This window comes from Pelophylax lessonae (assembly GCF_965119305.1).
Source record: "Pelophylax lessonae genome assembly, chromosome: 13".
Lineage (NCBI taxonomy): Eukaryota > Metazoa > Chordata > Amphibia > Anura > Ranidae > Pelophylax > Pelophylax lessonae.
Genome location: NC_138780.1, coordinates 51,993,136 through 52,014,212, shown reverse-complemented (window position 1 = coordinate 52,014,212; position 21,077 = coordinate 51,993,136). Strand labels below are relative to the sequence as shown.

Here is a 21,077-nt window from a genome sequence, read left to right as displayed (position 1 = left end):
ACAAGCAGTGTCAGAAGAATACATAACCCAACTCCACAGAGGGGTGGATGCTGTGTCCGACAATGAATATCAGAGAAAAGGATTTTACGGTAAGCTAAAAATCCAGTTTTCTCTTTCGCTCATTGACGGACACAGCTTTATATCTTCTTTTTGACAGATAGGACGTCCCAAAGCAGTGTCAGCATGAGGGGTGGAAAAAAACCGCAATAAACATATTTCCCAAAAGGGCTAAACTTAGCCAAACCAGGAGCTCAACCAGGAACAACTGGAGCTTACCTACCAAGAAAATGATACCCTCAAGAGGCAGAAGCCTCTGCAAAAGCAGCCTGCAAAACTTTGCGGCCAAGAGCAGCATCAGCAGATGCGAAAACATCCACCTTGTAAAATTTAGTGAATGTGTGTACAGACAACCAAGTGGCCGCTTTGCAAACCTGGACCACTGATGCCTGATGACGGAAGGCCCAGGAGGCACTAAGCGCCCTCGTAGAATGCGCCTTAAAAGGGAAAGGAGGAACCTGATCCCTTAATGGAATAGGCCTGCACCACCGTCTGCCTGATCCATCTGGATATGGTTGCAGCGGATGAGAACCATCCGTAAGGACAAATGAGGAATACGAATTACAAATCGACTCAGTCGCTGCCAGGTACACCTTAATGTCCTGAACCACATCCAGGGAATGCAAGGCAATTTATTTTGGATGTTTAGGCTCAGGACACAACAAAGGCAAAACAATGTCCTCATTTAAGTGGAACCCCAAAACGACCTTAGGAAGGAACGACTGGCAGGGACATAGCACCACTTTGTCTCTGTGAACCACCAGGTAAGGTGACCGACAGGACAATGCAGCCAACTCGGAAACCCTGCGTGCAGAAGTAATAGCTACCAAGAAAGCCAGCTTCTGTGACAAGGTAAGCAGAGGAATCTCACAAATATTTTCAAAGGGCGGTTTTTGAAGAACCGACAGCATAAGATTAAGATCCCACGGAGGCACCAGGGACCATACCGGTGGTGCCAAGTGGCAAACTCCTTGCACGAAAGTGTGAACCAATGAATTTGAGGCCAATGGCCGTTGGAAGAAAATTGCCAAGGCTGAAATCTGGCCCTTGATGGTGCCCATGGCCAAATGTTGATCTACACCTCTTTGTAGAAACTCAAGCAGACGTGATATGGAAAAAGAACGGGGGGAAAACCCCGAGACACCCACCAAGTAATGTACTCCTTCCAAACTCGATGGTAAATGTTCAGAGAAGTAGATTTCCTAGCTTTCAACAGAGTAGGAATCACCTAATCCAACAACCCCCTGTCCCTCAGTATCTGGATTTCAATAGCCAGGCCGTTTAAGCCAGTGACTGTAAATCAGGATGGAAGATCAGTCCTTGAGACAAGAGATCTTCTCTGAAAGGAAGTTGCCACAAGGCATCAGCTACGAGCCTTACCAGGCCTGCGTACCAAGGTCATCGAGGCCAGTCTGGTGCCAGGCAAGGATCTAGGATATCCAGAGCATCAACCAGTCCGGCAGTTGATTGTAGTTCTTACAGGAACAGACTTGATTGTAGAAGAAAACAATCAAAGGAAAAAAGTTCTGTTTAAAAAGAAAAAATGCCAGGACCATAGATCCCAGCAAGGAGCTAGGTCCTTACTCCTGACTAGGCAGAATAAAACTGAGATCCTAGAGCAGGAAGTGGGAGTATATCCCCTGGGACTGCCCTATATGTGTAGTCAAGTTTTATAACTCTTTTCCGTCTAGTTCCTACTCCTAAGGAGAGCAGCATAACCCATCATTCAAAGAAGATATGAAGCTGTGTCCGTCAATGAACGAAAGAGAAAAGTACATTTCAATCAAAACACAAAATGCAGAAAGTCTGTGAAGGTTCTCATTTATCCAGGTCATGGTACAGTTATAACCTTGACATCCTTCCCCTCAGGGAGCACCAGAAGCTCTGTAAGCGGATCTCCTCACTTGCACCTTTCCCGGACCTCAGTAGAGTGATCCAGTGGCTGGGAAAGGACTGCCCCTGCCCATGCCTGCTGGTACCAGTGTTCATGGCAATGTGCACCCAGTGAATGGCAGCCTGAGTGAAAGGCATACATTTTTTGCTAGTAAAAGACTGCCTTCCTGTTAAAACAGTAGTGGCTGGTGATATATCAGTTGGGGGAAAAAGCAGACATCAGATGGCAGAAGAAAGCGGTATCCACCAGTTTACAATTTAAAAAAATATTTGAAAATACAAACAAAAATGTTCTGCTGCATTAAATCTGAAGCCCCCCTTGCTTGTTGGGCGTTTTGAGACGATGCTGAAAAACGCTCAGGTGTGAACAGGGCATAACCCCTGTTTAAAGAACCGGAGGTTAGAGGAGCCGAGTAGAGCAGAATGCCTGCGGCAATATAGTGCGTAAGCAGCTGGAGGGTGCCCGCACATGTCCATGAGCCTGCATGGAAAAGGCATCCAAGATGGCATGCCCAGGCACAGTATGATTTGAAGAACAGAGCTGCACAAATGTGCCAGAGGACTATCCATAAATCAGAAGCAGATAAAAGGGTGAAAACTTCAATCCCACCTCTTGTAACCACAGGAGGGCACACCCAGCCTCACCCAGCCAGGGACACTGCAACCCACAACCCATCCGACACCATACACAAGGGCACTTACCTTTAGATGTCTTCAGATGCACAGCAGAGGCATATAGCTTCGCTCAGTCTTTGCCTCTTCCAAGTCAGGCATACCCACATAAGTGTTATCAGGGACTGGACTCCAGTGTGATAAACCACTGTCCTGGAGTCATGTGACACAAACTGCCATCCAAGGTGAGCAATAGTTAACAACTCAAAGGCCGTCCTTGTGCTTCACCTATGGGGTCCAGGGACAGCCCCTCATGGTGCAAAGTCCAGTAGGTGACCATGCTGGATAATGCTGCCAGGAAAGCCCCAGAGGCTCAGCAGCAAGACATCAAATAAAAAAAAATTCTAGAATATCAACAAAATACCAGTAATAGAAAAAAAAAATCACCTAGGGAAGGCATACTGGGAGTGGGAAGGTTATGCAGGGCTAGAGTGCAGCTTTGTGATCTGTCAGTGTCCACTGCCTAAAGGCTGAGCTTAACCTTCCTGTGTGCTAGAATGTATGCATTTACAACATGTTTATAGCAGTATATACATAATAGTGTATATATTGTTTCAATTTTTGAGTCTTGCCAGTGCTGCTCCTTCATGTGAAAGACTATATCATACCATATCAATATTTTTTTTTCTTTTTAGATGCATTGTTATAAAACATTTCTCAAGGTGGGTGCCGGCCCCTTTCACACTTGTGCGACTTGTCCTGTGACTTGGGACTGCAAAGTAGCATGGCAAATCTTACCCCATAATTTTCAATGAGTACCATTCATATCTTTGCAACTTCCAAGTCACAGCGACTTCAAAGTAGTCCATGCACTACTTTGGTCCGACTTTGATGCAACTTGAGCTCAATAGACCTTAAGATTACACAGGCATTGCTTCAAGTAGTGGCAAAGTGTGAAAGGGGCCTTAGACAATAATTTACAACAGTGTTTCTCAGGCTTGTTTCAGTCAAGGTACCCTTTAACCACTTCAATACCAGAAACCTTCACCCCTTTTTTTTTTTTTTTAGTTACATAGTTTGTGAGGTTGAAAAAAGACAGACAGATAGACAGATAGAGCTTTCTTTTGGTGGTATTTAGTCACCACTGGGTTTTTTATTTGTTATCATAAAAGAAAAAAAAAAAAGATTTTTGACTAACCGTAAAATCAATTTCTCTGATGTTAATTGACGGACACAGCTCCTGATCTTCTTAACCATTGGGATTCCCCAAAGCAGTGTTAAACATGAGGGGAGGGAACAGTGAAAAGGAAAATTTCAAGGCTAGCTATAGCCAACCAGGAAAACAGGAGCTCAACCAAAACAACTGGAGCTCACCTGAAAAAAAAACAATACACCCTCAAAGAGGACCAGGTCCTCTAAACAGCAGCCTGCAAAACCTTGCGGCCAAAAGGAAGCATCCGCAGATGACAACACATCCACCTTATAGAACTTTGTAAAAGGGTGCACCGACCACCAGCTGGCCGCCTTGCAAACCTGCGTCACTGACGCCTGATCATGTTAGGAGGCACTGAGTGCCCGAGTAGAGTGCGCCTTGACAGGAAATGGAGGAACCTGACCCCTGATGGAATAGGGCTGGATCATCGTCCATCTGGAAATGGTCACAGAGGAAGCAGACAACCCTTTCTGAGGCCCATCCGTGAGCTCAAATAGTGAGTCTGACTTCCTAAAAGACTCCGTAGCTGCCAGGTTTACCCTAATTTCCCGGACCACATCCAAGGCATGCAAGGCAATTTCCTTCAGATGTTTTGGCCTGGGACACAGGGAAGGCAACACAATGTCTTCATTCAAATGAAAATCAGGGACAACCTTTGGAAGTAACGACGGACAGGGACAAAGAACCACCTTATCTCTGTGAACCACCATGTAAGGTGAAGGACAGAATAACACCGCCAATTCCGACACCCTGCGCACAGAGGTGATAGCCACAAAGAAGGCCACCTTCTGGGACAGCTTAAGCAGTGGAATGCCCCGAAGATTCTCAAAAGGAGGCTTCTGGAGGACTGAAAGCACCAAATTGCGGTCATAAGGCGGCAATGGAGACTGTAAAAACAAACACAAAGAAGGGGCGCACCGGCCTAGCGCATTATCCTCAGTGGGCTTTATTAATAGTAAAGGTTAAAATCAGTTACTCACAAACATGCGTGGTAGGACAGCATATCAATTCCTAAAGTCAGCTTCAAAAAAAGTCCAATGACTCCTGTAGACGGAGGGCTGACGCGTTTCGAGGCCGTGCCTCTTCCTCAGAGCCTGATGGCCATGACCAAGTCCACAACTTAAATAGAGTGGTCAGGCCCCACATGACCCTCCAAATTGTGGGAGGAGATACCACCCTTAAGGGCGTGGCTGCATAGTTAATTACCCAAATAGAAACAATAACAAAAACAAGGCACAGCAATACAATACAATACAGAGTCTTCTATAGGTATACCACTCTACCACTCTATACATTCTGGACCTAATAGATGCACAGTACTAGTTGTAGATATGACCAGTACTAGTTGTAGATATGACCATGTATATAAGTAAATAATTCATCAACCAACTGAATGAACGAGATACTCCATCCCCATCGCACAAGAACTGCACAGCACCGGAGGGGGAGGGGAGGGGAGGGGAAGAGTGACGGGGGCAAAAATCAATACTGCTCAGCGAGGCTGTTGGTCCCCACAAAAATTACCACAGGGGGTACCTGCTCTCCCACACCTATGTAGACAGACCCCATCCTCATATACAACCCCAATCTGGGTTGTATACCTCTTTACTCCCTATTATTATTATTATCATTATTATAATTATAATTTTAATACAGATAGTTTTTTACCCTTTTTATTAACATGGTTTTGGAGTGGCACACGTATATGATTGATCATTATTTGATTTTATCATTTTTAATAGAAGGTTTTACCTATTTATGGATCGTATGGTTTTAGTATACACATTTATATATATATATATATATATATATATATATCAGTGCCTTGCGAAAGTATTCGGCCCCCTTGAACTTTTCAACCTTTTGCCACATTTCAGGCTTCAAACATAAAGATATAAAACTGTAATTTTTTTTGAAGAATCAACAACAAGTGGGACACAATCATGAAGTGGAACAAAATTTATTGGATATTTCAAACTTTTTTAACAAATGAAAAACTGCAAAATTGGGCGTGCAAAATTATTCAGCCCCCTTAAGTTAATACTTTGTAGCGCCACCTTTTGCTGCGATTACAGCTGTAAGTCGCTTGGGATATGTCTCTATCAATTTTGCACATCGAGAGACTGAAGTTTTTGCCCATTCCTCCTTGCAAAACAGCTTGAGCTCAGTGAGGTTGGATGGAGAGCGTTTGTGAACAGCAGTTTTCAGTTCTTTCCACAGATTCTCGATTGGATTCAGGTCTGGACTTTGACTTGGCCATTCTAACACCTGGATATGTTTATTTGTGAACCATTCCATTGTAGATTTTGCTTTATGTTTTGGATCATTGTCTTGTTGGAAGACAAATCTCCGTCCCAGTCTCAGGTCTTTTGCAGACTCCATCAGGTTTTCTTCCAGAATGGTCCTGTATTTGGCTCCATCCATCTTCCCATCAATTTTAACCATCTTCCCTGTCCCTGCTGAAGAAAAGCAGGCCCAATCCATGATGCTGCCACCACCATGTTTGACAGTGGGGATGGTGTGTTCAGGGTGATGAGCTGTGTTGCTTTTACGCCAAACATAACGTTTTGCATTGTTGCCAAAAAGTTTGATTTTGGTTTCATCTGACCAGAGCACCTTCTTCCACACGTTTGGCGTGTCTCCCAGGCGGCTTGTGGCAAACTTTAAACAACACTTTTTATGGATATCTTTAAGAAATGGTTTTCTTCTTGCCGCTCTTCCATAAAGGCCAGATTTGTGCAGTATACGATTGATTGTTGTCCTATGGACAGAGTCTCCCACCTCAGCTGTAGATCTCTGCAGTTCATCCAGAGTGATCATGGGCCTCTTGGCTGCATCTCTGACCAGTCTTCTCCTTGTATGAGCTGAAAGTTTAGAGGGACGGCCAGGTCTTCGTAGATTTGCAGTGGTCTGATACTCCTTCCATTTCAATATTATCGCTTTCAGAGTGCTCCTTGGGATGTTTAAAGCTTGGGAAATCTTTTTGTATCCAAATCCGGCTTTACACTTCTCCACAACAGTATCTTGGACCTGCCTGGTGTGTTCCTTGTTCTTCATGATGCTCTCTGCGCTTTAAACGGACCTCTGAGACCATCATGGTGCATTTATACGGAGACTTGATTACACACAGGTGGATTCTATTTATCATCATTAGTCATTTAGGTCAACATTGGATCATTAAGAGATCCTCACTGAATTTCTGGAGAGAGTTTGCTGCACTGAAAGTAAAGGGTCTGAATAATTTTGCACGCCCAATTTTTCAGTTTTTTATTTGTTAACAAAGTTTGAAATATTCAATAAATTTTGTTCCACTTCATGATGTGTCCCAATTGTTGTTGATTCTTCACAAAAAATTACAGTTTTATATCTTTATGTTTGAAGCCTGAAATGTGGCAAAAGGTCAAAAAGTTCAAGGGGGCCGAATACTTTTGCAAGGCACTGTATATATAGATTTTTTATGGTAAGTGTGCTATGTACTTTATGCACTTTTTGATATCCATCAGCGATTTTAGCAATATGATGAATGTTTTATATATTGATTACAATTCCTATATGTGTATATATATATATATATATATATATATATATATATATATATATATATATATATATATATATATATATATGTCTACATATTTTCTTGCTCTGTAGCATATTGTGATAGTTTCATATATTTTATATATGCATGCCTATTCGGGTCGAATTAGGTATACAGGGCAGGGTAAAACATTCCCATTGCACAGGTTGTGGACCCTCTATGGATCCGCTATGTGTCTGCAAAGCACGGTAGGGATAGGAAGCTCGAGTCATCTGTGTGGAGCTTCGGGATGTTATGGGGTTAGTATCGCCTATAGATGGTCACTTCCGCTTCCGGCAGTTGTGGTTCACCGCCCGGAAGTACCAACAGGCGGAAGTGATGTTCTTCGGGTGGCACGCACGGCCGTTCTGGGTTGACTGGCGTGCGTTCCACCGTTTGAATGCAGCGCTACAGCCTATAGCAACAATGGTGGAATGGTGCGGATCCTACAGCTAACTACCCACCACTGACGGTAGGAAATATGCACGGATTGCTCTTTGACCGAGCTGTAACTGCTGTACTTTTATGGGGAATGAGTGCATGTCGCAGATTGGGGTTTTATATGAGGATGGGGTCTGTCTACATGGGTGTGGGAGATCAGGTACCCCCTGTGGTAATTTTTGTGGGGACCAACAGCCTCGCTGGGCAGTATTGATTTTTGCCCCCCTGTCAATCTTCCCCTCCCCTCCCCCTCCGGTGCTGTGCAGTTCTTGTGCGATAGGGATGGAGTATCTCGTCCATTCAATTGGTTGATGAATTATTTACTTATATACATGGTCATATCTACAACTAGTACTGTGCATCTATTAGGTCCAGAATGTATAGAGCGGTAGAGCGGTATACCTATAGAAGACTCTGTATTGTATTGTATTGCTGTGCCTTGTTTTTGTTATTGTTTCTATGTGGGTAATTAACTATGCAGCCACGCCCTTAAGGGTGGTATCTCCTCCCAGAATTTGGAGGGTCATGTGGGGCCTGACCACTCTATTTAAGTTGTGGACTTGGTCATGGCCCTCAGGCTCTGAGGAAGAGGTACGGCCTCGAAACGCGTCAGACCTCCGTCTAAAGGAGTCATTGGACTTTTTTTGAAGCTGACTTTAGGAATTGATATGCTGTCCTACCACGCATGTTTGTGAGTAGCTGATTTTAACCTTTACTATTAATAAAGCCGCTGAGGATAATGCGCTAGGCCGGTGCGCCCCTTCTTTGTGTTTGTTTTTACAGTGTGTTCGACAACCCCGATCGCAGTGGGCAGCAAGGTTTAGCCATCTGGGATGCCAAGTGTGGGTTCCAAGATTGAAACAGCCTGAAGATCTGGTTCTGAGTGCAGGAGCAGGGTGTTTAGCTTCACTCTTCTTGTTTCGGCAATGGAGACTGCATGGGTGGGACCAAGTGCCTAACTCCCTGAAGAAAAGTATGCACCATGGAGTATGTGGCCAAGAGCCATTAAAAGAAGACTGCCGACACCTGACCCTTGATAGTACTTAAGGCCAGTTTCTGCTCTTAAGTTGAACCTCAAGAGACTCACACCATGCAATGTACGACTTCCACGTACGATGGTAGATCTTCCTAGACGTAGATTTGCTAGCTTTTAACAGCGTTGGAATCACCGACTCCAACAAACCTCTATCCATCAGCACCTGGCGTTCAACAGCCAAGTTGTCAAAGCCAGCAACTGTAAGGCAGCATGTAAGATTGGTCCTTGGGACAGCAGATCCTCCCTGAGAGGAAGCTTCCAAGGAACGCTGGCGACCAGCCGCACCAGATCGGAGTACCAAGCCTGGCAAAGCCAGTCCGAAGCCACTAAGATGACCGAAATCCCTTCTGCCTTGATCCTGCGTAGAAGTCTTGGCAGAAGCTGGAGAGGAGGAAAGGCGTAAATACTGACTCCACTGGGCCACCAGCGCATCCGTAGCATCTGCCAGAGGATCCCGTGACCGAGACACAAATCTCTGCACCTTTCTGTTGAGCCGAGATGCCCACAGATCCACCTTGGGATTGCCCCACCGGAGACAAAACTGATGAAACACCTCCGGATGAAGGGATCACTCCCAACACCTGCTGACTGAGATAATCCTCCTGCCAGTTTTCCACCCCGGGAGTGTGTGTGGAGAAGGATTGGAACAAACCATTTTGCCCACCTTAGAATGCCGGCTACCTCCAGAGCCGCCTGGACACTTCTTGAGCCCCCTTGGTGATTGACATAAGCCACGGCCATGGCATTGTCCGATTTAATGCACACTGGACATCCCTGAAGGTGATCCGTCCAATGGTCCAGGCACAGTCTGAATGCTCAGAGTTCCAAGACATTGATCAGGAGTCTGGACTCTTCCAGTGTCCAGAGCCCCTGAACAGAATTTTTGCTGAGGACGCTTCCCCAGCCGGACAGGCTGGCATCTGTGGTGACCACTGTCCAATACAAGGGGAGGAAGGATTTGCCCAGCCGAAGCACCGGAGAATGAAGCCACCATATTAGGGACTCCTTTGTTCCCTGGCTCAGCCAGATCTGATTGTCCAGAGACTGCAGAGTCTTGTGCCATCTGGCAAGAATCTCCATTTGCAGGGACCTCGTATGCAACAGAACTACCTTGAAGGTAGACACAATTAGGCCCAGCACCCGCAATGGAAGTCCAGAGGGATGACAGTCTGTTGGACTGCAGGAGATGAATTGCAGCCTGCAGTTTCTGGAGTTTGTCTAGAGGAAGGAGCACTCTGAATTATATAGGGTCTGGGATTAAAAGTAATATTTCAACCCAAAATACATAAAGGCACTAACAGCTAAGATGAAACATTTCATTTGGCAAAACAAAAGAGCTCAGTGTCCATACTCCCACCTCATCAAACACCAGAAAACCGGGGGAGTTGGCTTTGTAGATATTCAGGATTACAGGATAGCAGCTCAACTCACTCAGCTACAGCAATGGTTTAATGCTTCCCCTGATAACCTCCGGGTGGATATTGAAACCTTCCTCTTAAAAACTTCTAACCGCAAAGTTACGCTATTAGCTGATATCTGGAAACGAACAGGGACCAAAAGAAATGCTTTAGAGACCTCGGTATACTTATATACTGTAGATAAACTATACCCATGTGGAGACCTGGATGCTGGTTGTGTATACAACAGCATACAATACATACATAGCAAGCTTTACAAGTGAGTTCATTTCTCATCTGCACAAGTAGTGACATTCTTCAGCCATCTGTCCCAAATGTTATGGTTTTATCAAAGAAATAACTGCGCTAAAAATGATGAGTGAACACAACAAATGTTTAAATAAAGCAGCAACTCTACTGCGTGATATCGCCACAAATTACAAACATATAAACAGGAAACAAAGTTGCGCAAAAAATATTGAATGTATATGCCAAAATATTGGAATAAGGCACACAGAATTAGCATATAGACTACAAAAGTTGCAGTATAAAGTTCTTAAGAGATTTTCAGCTCGAAGATATTAGGTGAAAACAGGTTAACCATCAAAGTTTCACATATCCCATCTCCACCACCATGTACAGCAGACCACCAAAGATACCGCCACCTTAGGAGTAAACAAATGGCTGCTTACCAAAAATACTGGACCTCTTATCACAGGAGTAACACATTTGGCTGATTACCCCGCCAGGGCCGTGGAATGGTGTTCCTGTAGACTTTTTCTAAACCATAAAAGTCAGGCATCCATTTTAAGTATCCGTGTGATCGAGCTCAAAAACAAAAGGATGCTCCACATAGTGTAAAATCAGGATAACATTTATTTAAAAAAAATGAAATTGCACTCACATAAAAAGGTTAAAAATCGCATTAAATCAGTTGCCGCATGGCACATAAGCAATCACTCCCGGGACTCGTGGACAGCGATGACGTCAGCGTGTCGTCCACCCTACGCATTTCATCATAAATTACATTGTCCTGGGGCACAGGCGACGCACCACGCCATTACCTTATATCCTCTATCAACAAACCAAGCCTCGATTTGAGTCCAGAGTGCTAGGCTGGACTCTGTCCAAGCCTCATTCTACATCTGCAAAAATAAAATACAATACAAAGCAAGAACTCTGTCTGGACCCTCAGGGGCTCAACGGGACACCACTCAAACCATACCAATCCCATCATACATTCGCCCCCTTAATATTCTCTGATCTACTAACATATATTATGGATAGATAAATATGAATCATCCACCACCTGGTGTCTTTGTCCTACTGTATTAGAATAAATATGAATACTGTCTCTTATGGGTAAAAAACAGTAAGGTATTCCACAAAACCAAGGGAGGTTTTTGTTTCTCCCTTCATTTTGTGGAATACCTTACCGTTTTTTACCCATAATGGGGCAGTATTGATATTTAATCTAACACAGTAGGACAAAGACACCAGGTGCTGGACTCCTAAGGTGGCAGTTTTTTTGGTGGTCTGCTGTAAACGGTAGTGGAAATGGTATACGTGAAACTTTGATGGTTAATCTGTTTTGACCTAATATCTTCTAGCTCAAAATCTATTAAGAACTTTATACTGCAATTTTTGTAGTCTATATACAAATTTAATGATATTTGTTGGAGCAGCCTCTGTGAACATATAATACTTTTCTATAAGAAAGGGTGGCAGAAATCGCCCCAATCTATTGCCAGACAGTTGTAGGTGGCTCCCTGATCCAGGTCCTGGCAATAAGCATTCTGGCCATAATTTATGTGCTTTTTTATTTTTAAATAGTTTTTTTACTATAGTGCTTCTCTCTGATAATCTGAATTAGGTAAATTACATGCAGTGGTGGTAATATTTTGTGGTGCTTTTTATGTTATGTTATTATTCTTTTTTTAGTCTATTATTATTATTCTACCATCAAGCACATTTGGCACAAGTTTAATAACTGTAGAGGGGTGTTATATCTGAGCTCCATCTTTTTGGCAGTTATTAAGCACATACTCTTTATTATTCTACAATCCATCTATATATTTTCTTACTGGTCCCTCATTTATTGTTATTTATTTTACCCTTTGGTTTTCCTTTTTGCTTTTTTTTTTTTTCATATAGATGAGTTTTAGCAAGTGTGATGGGTTAACCACTTAAGCCCCGGAGGATTTGGCTGCTAAACGACCAGAGGGCATTTTGCGATTCGGCACTGCGTGACTTTAACGGACAATTGCGCGGTCGTGCGACGCTGTACCGAAACGAATTTGACGTCCTTTTTTTCCCACAAACAGAGCTTTCTTTTGGTGGTATTTGATCACCTGTGCGATTTTTTGATCACGCGCTATAAACAAAAAAAGAGCGTAAATTTTGCAAAAATAGCAATATTTTTCCCTTTTTTTTATATGAAATTCCCCCAAAAAAAAATGTAAAAATCAAAATTTTTTAATATTTTCGGCCAATTTGTTTTATGCTACCTATGTTTGGTAAAAAAAATCGCAAAAAGCGTATTTTGATTGGTTTGCGCAAAAGTTATTGCGTTTACTAACAAAGGGAAAGATTTTTGTCATTTTTGTTGTTTTTTTTTTTAACGCGTAATGGCGGCGATCTGCGATTTTTTTTGCGGTACTGCGACATTGCGGCGGACAGATCGGACCCTTGACTGACATTTTTGACACTTTTGGGGTTACCAGTGACATTTCTACAGTAATCAGTGCTATACATATGCACTGTTACTGTAAAAATGCACTGGTAGTGAAGGGGTTAACTTTATTTGAGAGGGAGGGGCTGTGTGTGTCCCTAGGGGCGTGATTCTAACTGTGATTGGCTGTGGCTTCAACTGTATGCAGAGTGATCAATGGATCTACATAGTAGATCCATGTGATCAGCTCTCATACAGAGAGGAGAATGACAGGCAGCTTGTTTACACAAGCTGCCTGACTATCTCCCTCTCCCCCGCCGATCGCAGAGTGGCCGGCGGCGATCGGGTCCGCCGGTCACGCGCGCGGGGGGGTCCGTGACCACGCGGGAGCGGGAGCGCGCCTCCGGCGGCGCGCGCTCGCTCCCTAAACCCTCACAGGCGAGCGACGTAGACCTACGTCACTTTGCCTGTGAGGGGCTGACCGCCCACGTAGATAGTCGTGCGGCGGTCGGCAAGTGGTTAAAGAGGAGCAAAACTCTCAGAATCATTAATAACAATGTTAAATCCTTATGCTGCTTGCATTAGTAAATAGATAGGAAAGTATATTATATTTAGTAATTTTGCTTCCTGAACTCTGGTCTAAGCCAAAATGATGTCATACATCTCGGGCATCTTCATGGACTTTTTTTTCTTTCATCTGGCTTTCTCAGTTAAGCACCCGCTGCTGCCTGCATGAATAAGCTAAGGGCAGATGTATTCCAAGAAGTGAAATCTCAAGATGGCCACAGCTAGAAATGCAAGGAAAGTGTTTTTCATTGCATGTCTCTTCTGCAAAAAAAGTTTTCCTGTTCAGAATTGCTTACCGTATATACTCGAGTATAAGCCGAGTTTTTCAGCATGTTTTTTCATGCTGAAAAAGCCCCCCTCGGCTTATACTCGAGTCACTGGCTTGCTTACTTTTTAAAAATGGCGCCGCCCGGCGCCGACATGTCACTGCGCATGCGCCGCATGCCTGGAAATAGCCAAACGTGTTCGGGCTTTCCCGAGCATCAGCAGCGCATCTGCGGTGACGTGTTGGCGCCGGACGGCGCCATTTTTAAATTTAAGGCGACACACCGACAGGTAAGTGAGACTCCTCCACAGCCCCTGCATTTCCTCATGCAGTGCTGCGGACATGGTACGGGACATTCTTCTGTACCATGCCCGCAGCACTGCATCTCCTGTGCCATGCCTGTTCCTACTGTGCCATGCCTGGCTGTACCTACTGTGCCATGCCTATACCATGACCTGTGCCATGCCTATACCATCTCCTGTGCCATGCCTATACCATCTCCTGTACCATGCCTATACCATCTCCTGTACCATGCCTGAGCCATCTCCTGTACCAGGCCCGCAGCCCCTGTTTCGAATCTCGTGGTGGTCCAGTTGGGTCCGGTAGCTGCTGCATTTCCCACCCTAGGCTTATACTCGAGTCAATAGGTTTTCCGACTTTTTTGTGGTAAAATTGGGGGCCTCGGCTTATATTCGGGTCGGCTTATACTTGAGAATATACGGTAGTTTTTACATTTGGTCCCACCTTAATGATGACCTGCAACTCTTAACTACATGCTCTTTGATGAACTGTTGGCCCACAAATTTTAGTGCACAAGATATGTATCAGAAAAAGGGATAATGGGACAGATGTAAAGCCTCGCCAAATAATTATGCTGCAAATCATTACTACACATGCTGTGCATTAAAAAAAAAAAAAAGTGTTTACCGATTTTGATTGTGTGGGCGACACATCAGCATAGTCACAATCAATTTCTGTAGTACTGCAATACATCTGAAGTTGTGCTTCTATCTTTGCCAGCTGTGTAAGTTCTTCTGTTTCTGGAGTGTAGCCTTCACCAGGCAACAGCCAAAGGGAAACATCGGTCTATAAATTAAATGCATTTTATGTGAATAAAAAAATAAGACAAAGGATAATGTGATATATTGCAAATGTTTTACATTTGATCAACAACAGATAATTAAAATTTGATGACATCCAAGGTTTTGATGTTAGGTGTTAGGTTTTGATATTGGTATCTTGCAATGTTAATCTCAACTGTCCAGACACTGCCATCACCAAAAATCATCAAAGCACACTTGCATAGTGTAGTAGTTTAGAACTATTTATTAATAACAGGGTTACGAACAATCTGAGAAATGCCCTTTATTGGCTAAATAAAATGGTAAAAAAGAGAAGTTTCCTTCCTTAGGCATTATAGAATTGAATAATGCCTGAGGAAGGAACCTGACTTTTTCTGAAAACCGTTCATCATTACTTGCATACTTAAACTCTAAACTTTCCAAATCAATCGCTATAATGGTACAAAATGTTATGACTTAATAAAAACGATATATCAAATGTAAATACATGATTACATCAGAACAAAAGAATGTGCAGCATATCAGAGCTTGAGACTAAAAATATCTACAGTTTGCAGACTTAGACTAATCATAAAGAAATATAATCCCTTGTAATAATCCATATGTTCCATCATCAGAAAACTCATGCCTAAATGAATCTATTGGCACCACCCTAGGTGGATCTCCAATGTAATGTCTGTGTGTCCCTGCAACAGGTTTTTAAAATAATTTTTAGCCTAGCAGTTTGTAGACAACATCAGTTACCTATTAGAAAAGTGGATAGCTACATAACGCTAAAACAAGAAGGTGGCTGCCCTTCAGCCTCGGTTTATGGCATCTACCATACTACCTAAGACATCCAGTGATATTGGCATTGTGGCCTCCATAAGGCATGGCCCAATTTTGTAGGTTTTATCTTGATTACTAAAAGGGCAGATGTTTTAGGGGGGCCGTATTCTACTTGCTCTGATGGAGAAGGCATAATCGTTAAAAACCTTGTTTGCTATGACCATGATAGACTTCTATGGATTATTACAGAGGATTACATTTACAAAGGGGAGGACCAGACAGAAGAATATGCTGTGGATGAGATAAAATATCTGGGGGGTAAGGATTAGAACTTTACTTATCTCTTAAACAAGAAAGAGGATACATGAATCTTAACGTGTACATGATCTCAAAAACAAGCCTTCCTTGTACTGAGGAGTCTTAAATTCTAGCCCACACCTTCATAATTCCCACCCCAACTACTGCAATATCCTCGTAAGCTCCCTGAGAGCAAAGCTACATGTGAATGTACAGTATGTAAAGGACTGCGTAAATTGTCAGCACTATACAAATGTAATAAATATTCTTTCACCATTATCACATCAGCAATCTAACTATACTAAAGACATGACATGGTTTAAAAAAAGTGTGTATAGAACTGTGTATAAATAATTATAGCTAGAGAACTTGAAAAACTTTCACTTACTGTGGCATCGTCATCACTACAGCCATCTTGAATATCTGCCAGCAGCTCTTCCAAGCGTAGTTTTTCATCATCCATGAAAAGGACATGAGACCCTGCTTCTTTCACTAACTGTAAACAAAATTAAAAAAAAACAGCAATTCAGATTTTATTATTGTCTGACCTATGTGGTTTTAGTTCCTCATTAGTGTCTGAATAAATTATTAAATATTTATATATAATATTCACCAAAGTTAAAGCTGAACTCTGGGATCCAGGTTCTGTTGCATATGTTTGTCCATCTCCCAATTCAACATATACACTTATATGTATTTAATTTTCTAAATCAAAGCTGTAGTGTGCAGAAACAGCATATTTTTTTTTGCCTAAGACATCATAGCAAGTCAGCCAAAAAACTTGAGTTACAGTTGAGGAAAGTGGAAAAATAGTGCTGAACCCGTAGGATTATCTCACTGTTATTGCTATTTTAAAGTGTTGATGTAAATTATCTGGTTCTCAAACGAGCAGCTTCAAACAAACAAACATGGGAGACTTCCGCTTCCGCTCAGTGCTGATGTGACACGCTTAGAGGGGGCTCTACGGGGGATCCTTAATTTTTTTATAAGCCACTGCTTGCGCCTTATCCAGAAACAAACACCACCATGGGAAAAAGAACAGGGAGACCTTCAACGGCCAAGTCCGGCTACTCAGTGTCTATCAAGCGCTTTCTATCTCAGATGACCTAATCGAGGCCAAGGATTTGGCGGCCTCACCATGCAGCGTCCGGCTGACTCCACAGCAACAACCACGCTCGAGGTATAGCTCACCTGCCTCTTCATATTGCTCCGATTATCTGGCTACCAGGATCCACTAGTGATCTTGATGTAGCGACTTTGGTAAGTGGTAATAAAAGAAGATGGGGCTCTCGCACTGTTATGGGTAAATATATGTGGGGGGAAATTTGATGATATGAGGCTGCAGCTAGCACTGACATTTATATCCTTAAACTTAGTCAAGAAATATAGAGGTGTGGGGTAGTGCTGCATTACATCTATGCACAGTAAATACAAAATGTACTATAGTATATTGATGAAGCCGTATATGTGTCTCTATTAAGTATACAGAAAATTATTTCTCATAAAACATCTTATGACTAAATAAAAAAACGTATAGAGATCTGGCAAATTGTAGTACACATATACAATAAATAATATGTAATTGATAAATACAAACAATATATTCCAAAATAAATAGTAATTGTGCAACAATAAAGTGCTGAAGGGGTGGTGCAAATTCTGTAAGCCAAAAGTGACTAGTGCAATGGGATGGATATTAAACCAATAGGAATTGGAGGATATCAGACACACGGTGAGGGATCCATTCATAGGACCCCTGGAGACATCAGTATACCCCCCCTAAGGCTCTTATACAAGAAAGTGACAGGTGAGAGGCCATCTACACAGTCAGGGGGCACCCCACTGTTCATCACCTGCACTTCCTTCGGCGGTATCTGGTAAAGCAAAAGCTGCATACTTATCTTGGAAAGAAACCACCACAAGCACTCAACGTATGGTTTAGAAAACACATCCATAACCCCAGAACCACAAGTGAAGAAACCTTTTTGGAATCATCACCTAGACCACCCCACCATGCACTTTTAAAAATATTGGCTATTACATTATTATTTAAAATGTGTCTGCACCATATAATGGTACAATATTTTCTGGCTCCTATCACTTGGGACATTATATTTCCCGAGCCAAGTTTGTGATAATACTTTCACTGTCATCACTACTGCTTCTGCACTTTATATGTATATCAGCACAGTTCTTGAATTATCTTAGTATTTATATGTCAATTTATTTAATATCCATCCCATTGCACTAGTCACTTTTGGCTTACAGAATTTGCATCACCCCTTCAGCACTTTATTGTTGCACAATCACTTTTTATTTTGGAATATATTGTTTGTATTTATCAATTACATATTATTTATTGCATATGTGTACTACAATTTGCCAGATCTCTATATACGTTTTTTATTTAGTCATAAGATGTTTTATTAGGAATAATTAGGAATTTTCCCGTATATTTAATAGAGACACATATACGGCTTCATCGATATACTATTGTACATTCTGTATTTACTGTGCATAGAGGTAGTGCAGCACTACCCCACACCTCTACATGACTTTGGTAAGTGGCTTACCAACCAAGACCGAACTGGAATCCATGTTACATACCTTAGAGCGCTCGTTAAAAAAAAGGAGGTGTTTCCCATGTGCTCCAAGCTGGTCCAAACTCTCTAAAGGGTAGAAGATACTGAACTGTGTTTGGATCACCACCATACTGCCATTTCAGACCTCCAATCACAGGTCCATTATTTAACTATTGTTCACCACATGGCACTCTACAAAATAGAGGACCAGGAGAACCGCAATCAGCGGAATAATCTCCATGAAAGGGGCCTACCCGAAGCCACCAAGAATGAAGACCTGGCAGCTACGGTCATATAATATTGGTAATATATAACAATATTGCTGCGCTAAATTCATGAAACATAAAATAATGAAAGGTGAAAAGCAGCCAACACAAATCTTGAATTATTACAAAAGGAGTCCTATTGGATTGAATTACTGGAGGCCACGACACCTCCAGGAATCAACGAGGTTTTGACATATAAGCCTTTTTTGGGCTAAGCTCCCATTTATCTTCTATTCCTTATTTCATTCCTCGCCTAGCACATCCGGCCCTCGGTCGACTGCGTCCATTCTTGTCCCGTCCGTGCTAGCGGCGTCTTACACCCTGATCCCTGGCTGGGTAAGTTAAAGACCTTCATGTATTCTGAACAGGTCTCTTGTCACATCTAATCATGTGACATTTATTTTTATTCTTTGTTATATTTCTTTATTTATTTTTCTGACTAATAACTCTCCTGGACTCTATATCCATCCTCCTAAATAGCAGCAGTGTCCATAAAAGACTTATAAATTCTTTCTCCAAATCCGGTCGGCTCCTGGGATATATCCATTACTTGGCTCTCCCATGTAGCCCACCGGATTTTACTCTATTAGAACAAGTGGGATCGACTCTTACTTTCCCCCCTGTTCTTCTTCCTTCATTGCTTTATTTCTGTTTTATCCATGGATTTTGATGTATTATAAGGTGTTCTACCAATGTACAATGTTTATATATGTGTATATATGCATTTCTGATTTTTTCTGTATTCCTATTACATTGTGACAGGCGAGTGTACACTCCCCTTCTGTGCATCCTATTCATGTCCCCGGTTGCAGTATGCTTTCTGTCCGGACGGGGGCGTGCCTCCATAGACTCTCCAGCGGATGTGTGGTCCTCGGGCTCGTAGATGACCGGACATTGTTTCCGCTCTGTCTCCGCTGCGGCCACTCTGGGCTGCCGTTTGTGGCCCACACAAGAGCGGCACTGCGCGCGCACCTTACGGTGCGCGCGCCGTTGAGGACCTGACCCGCCCACATTGCGCGTGACGTCATGCGCATGTGGCGTCGGGTTGAGGGCCATATCAGGCGGAGCTTCACTACACTGTCTCTCAGGAGACGGCGTTCAGCGCCATTGCAGCATGGTACAGGTAAGCTCCAGGAAGGCCTTTTTTCTATGGATTTATTTTCCTTTACTGACGTACCCCCCTAAGATTTGCCACCTTTGTTTCTGCCTCTTTAGATTATCTATTGTCTGGGCCTAACATTGGACCCATGAAATCTTTTCAATGATACAGCCAGTCTATTGCCTTATCTGCTCCACCATCCCTACATCATTTGTTCTTATCCATTGGGCAGATTCGTATAAGGTAATCTTTCTCTCTCTCAGGTCTACCCTCCTGAATATAGGTTATACTCTTACTGTATGCATATTCTTAGGGTGCTGATATGCTTTTTACTGCCCATGTAGGACTAACAATGATCCTAGGATCCAAGTTCCAGCTGCATTTTTACCTTGGCTGATCTCCCCACTATATGAGATATGTGTGTCCTCTTTTGGAAACACGAATAGGTACTAAGCATCTATATATAAATTTATATCCTCTATGGTGACGGTGAATATATTCACTTTCCTTATCTACTGCAGACCTATACATACAACCTTCTCATTTTATCTTATAACCTCTATGTGGGATAGCTCATTGTCCTGATCACCCCTCCACATCCGCTGGGGAGACTCTTTTCTTGGATGGCACCTTCCCTTGTCCTGACTTAGTCTGTCACTTGCACGGTGGAGGCTTTGGATGCACCTGGTGGTTTACACTCGCATGTACGAATAGCTACAGATATATATGTATACACTAATAACTGTCGATGTTGTTATACCATACAGGCTATACAAGGCACATTATATTCTACACGACTTACAACCCCTGAAGAAGCGGACCTTTTGTGCCCGCGAAACATGTCGGGAATGGTCTGATGCTCCCCATCGGACCCAATTTACAACCAATTGTTGCCTTACGCCTATATGCCTTAGCTCATACTGTATCTCATATATGTTTATGTACGTTTATGTTTATGCTAATTATGATTTTGCTTGACATACCCTGTTTTTAATATGTACCAATAAACTTTTCTAGTTTTTATAACACATTTTTCCCCTTCATTGCTCTACCTGGTACCTATAAAGTCCCACCAGCCCTCAACATTTTTTCCTACTGTCTTCTCCATTTTTATCTTTTCCTTCCTACCTTCCGCCGGCCCTCCTTTCCCACTTTTCCCCTTTGCCTTTCCTCCCTCTCTTCCCCCGTCTGCTCTCTCCTCTTCCCTTGCCTTCCCCTTCCCTTCCCTTCTCTTCCTTCCTTCCTGACCTTTCC

At 42.8% G+C, this 21,077-nt stretch overlaps 1 protein-coding gene across 1 annotated transcript in view; it reads right to left on the bottom strand.

Moving 5' to 3' along the window:
* Positions 1-21,077, bottom strand: part of FSIP1 (fibrous sheath interacting protein 1) — a gene marked incomplete at its 3' end in the record, with an annotated part of 176,591 nt that overhangs the window by 30,779 nt on the left and 124,735 nt on the right. The window contains exons 7-8 of the mRNA XM_082275840.1: positions 16,265-16,372; positions 14,657-14,815 (exon numbers count right to left, since the gene is read on the bottom strand). Of these exons, the coding sequence (XP_082131966.1) occupies positions 14,657-14,815; positions 16,265-16,372 (267 nt within the window). The remainder of the gene's footprint in view (positions 1-14,656; positions 14,816-16,264; positions 16,373-21,077) is intronic.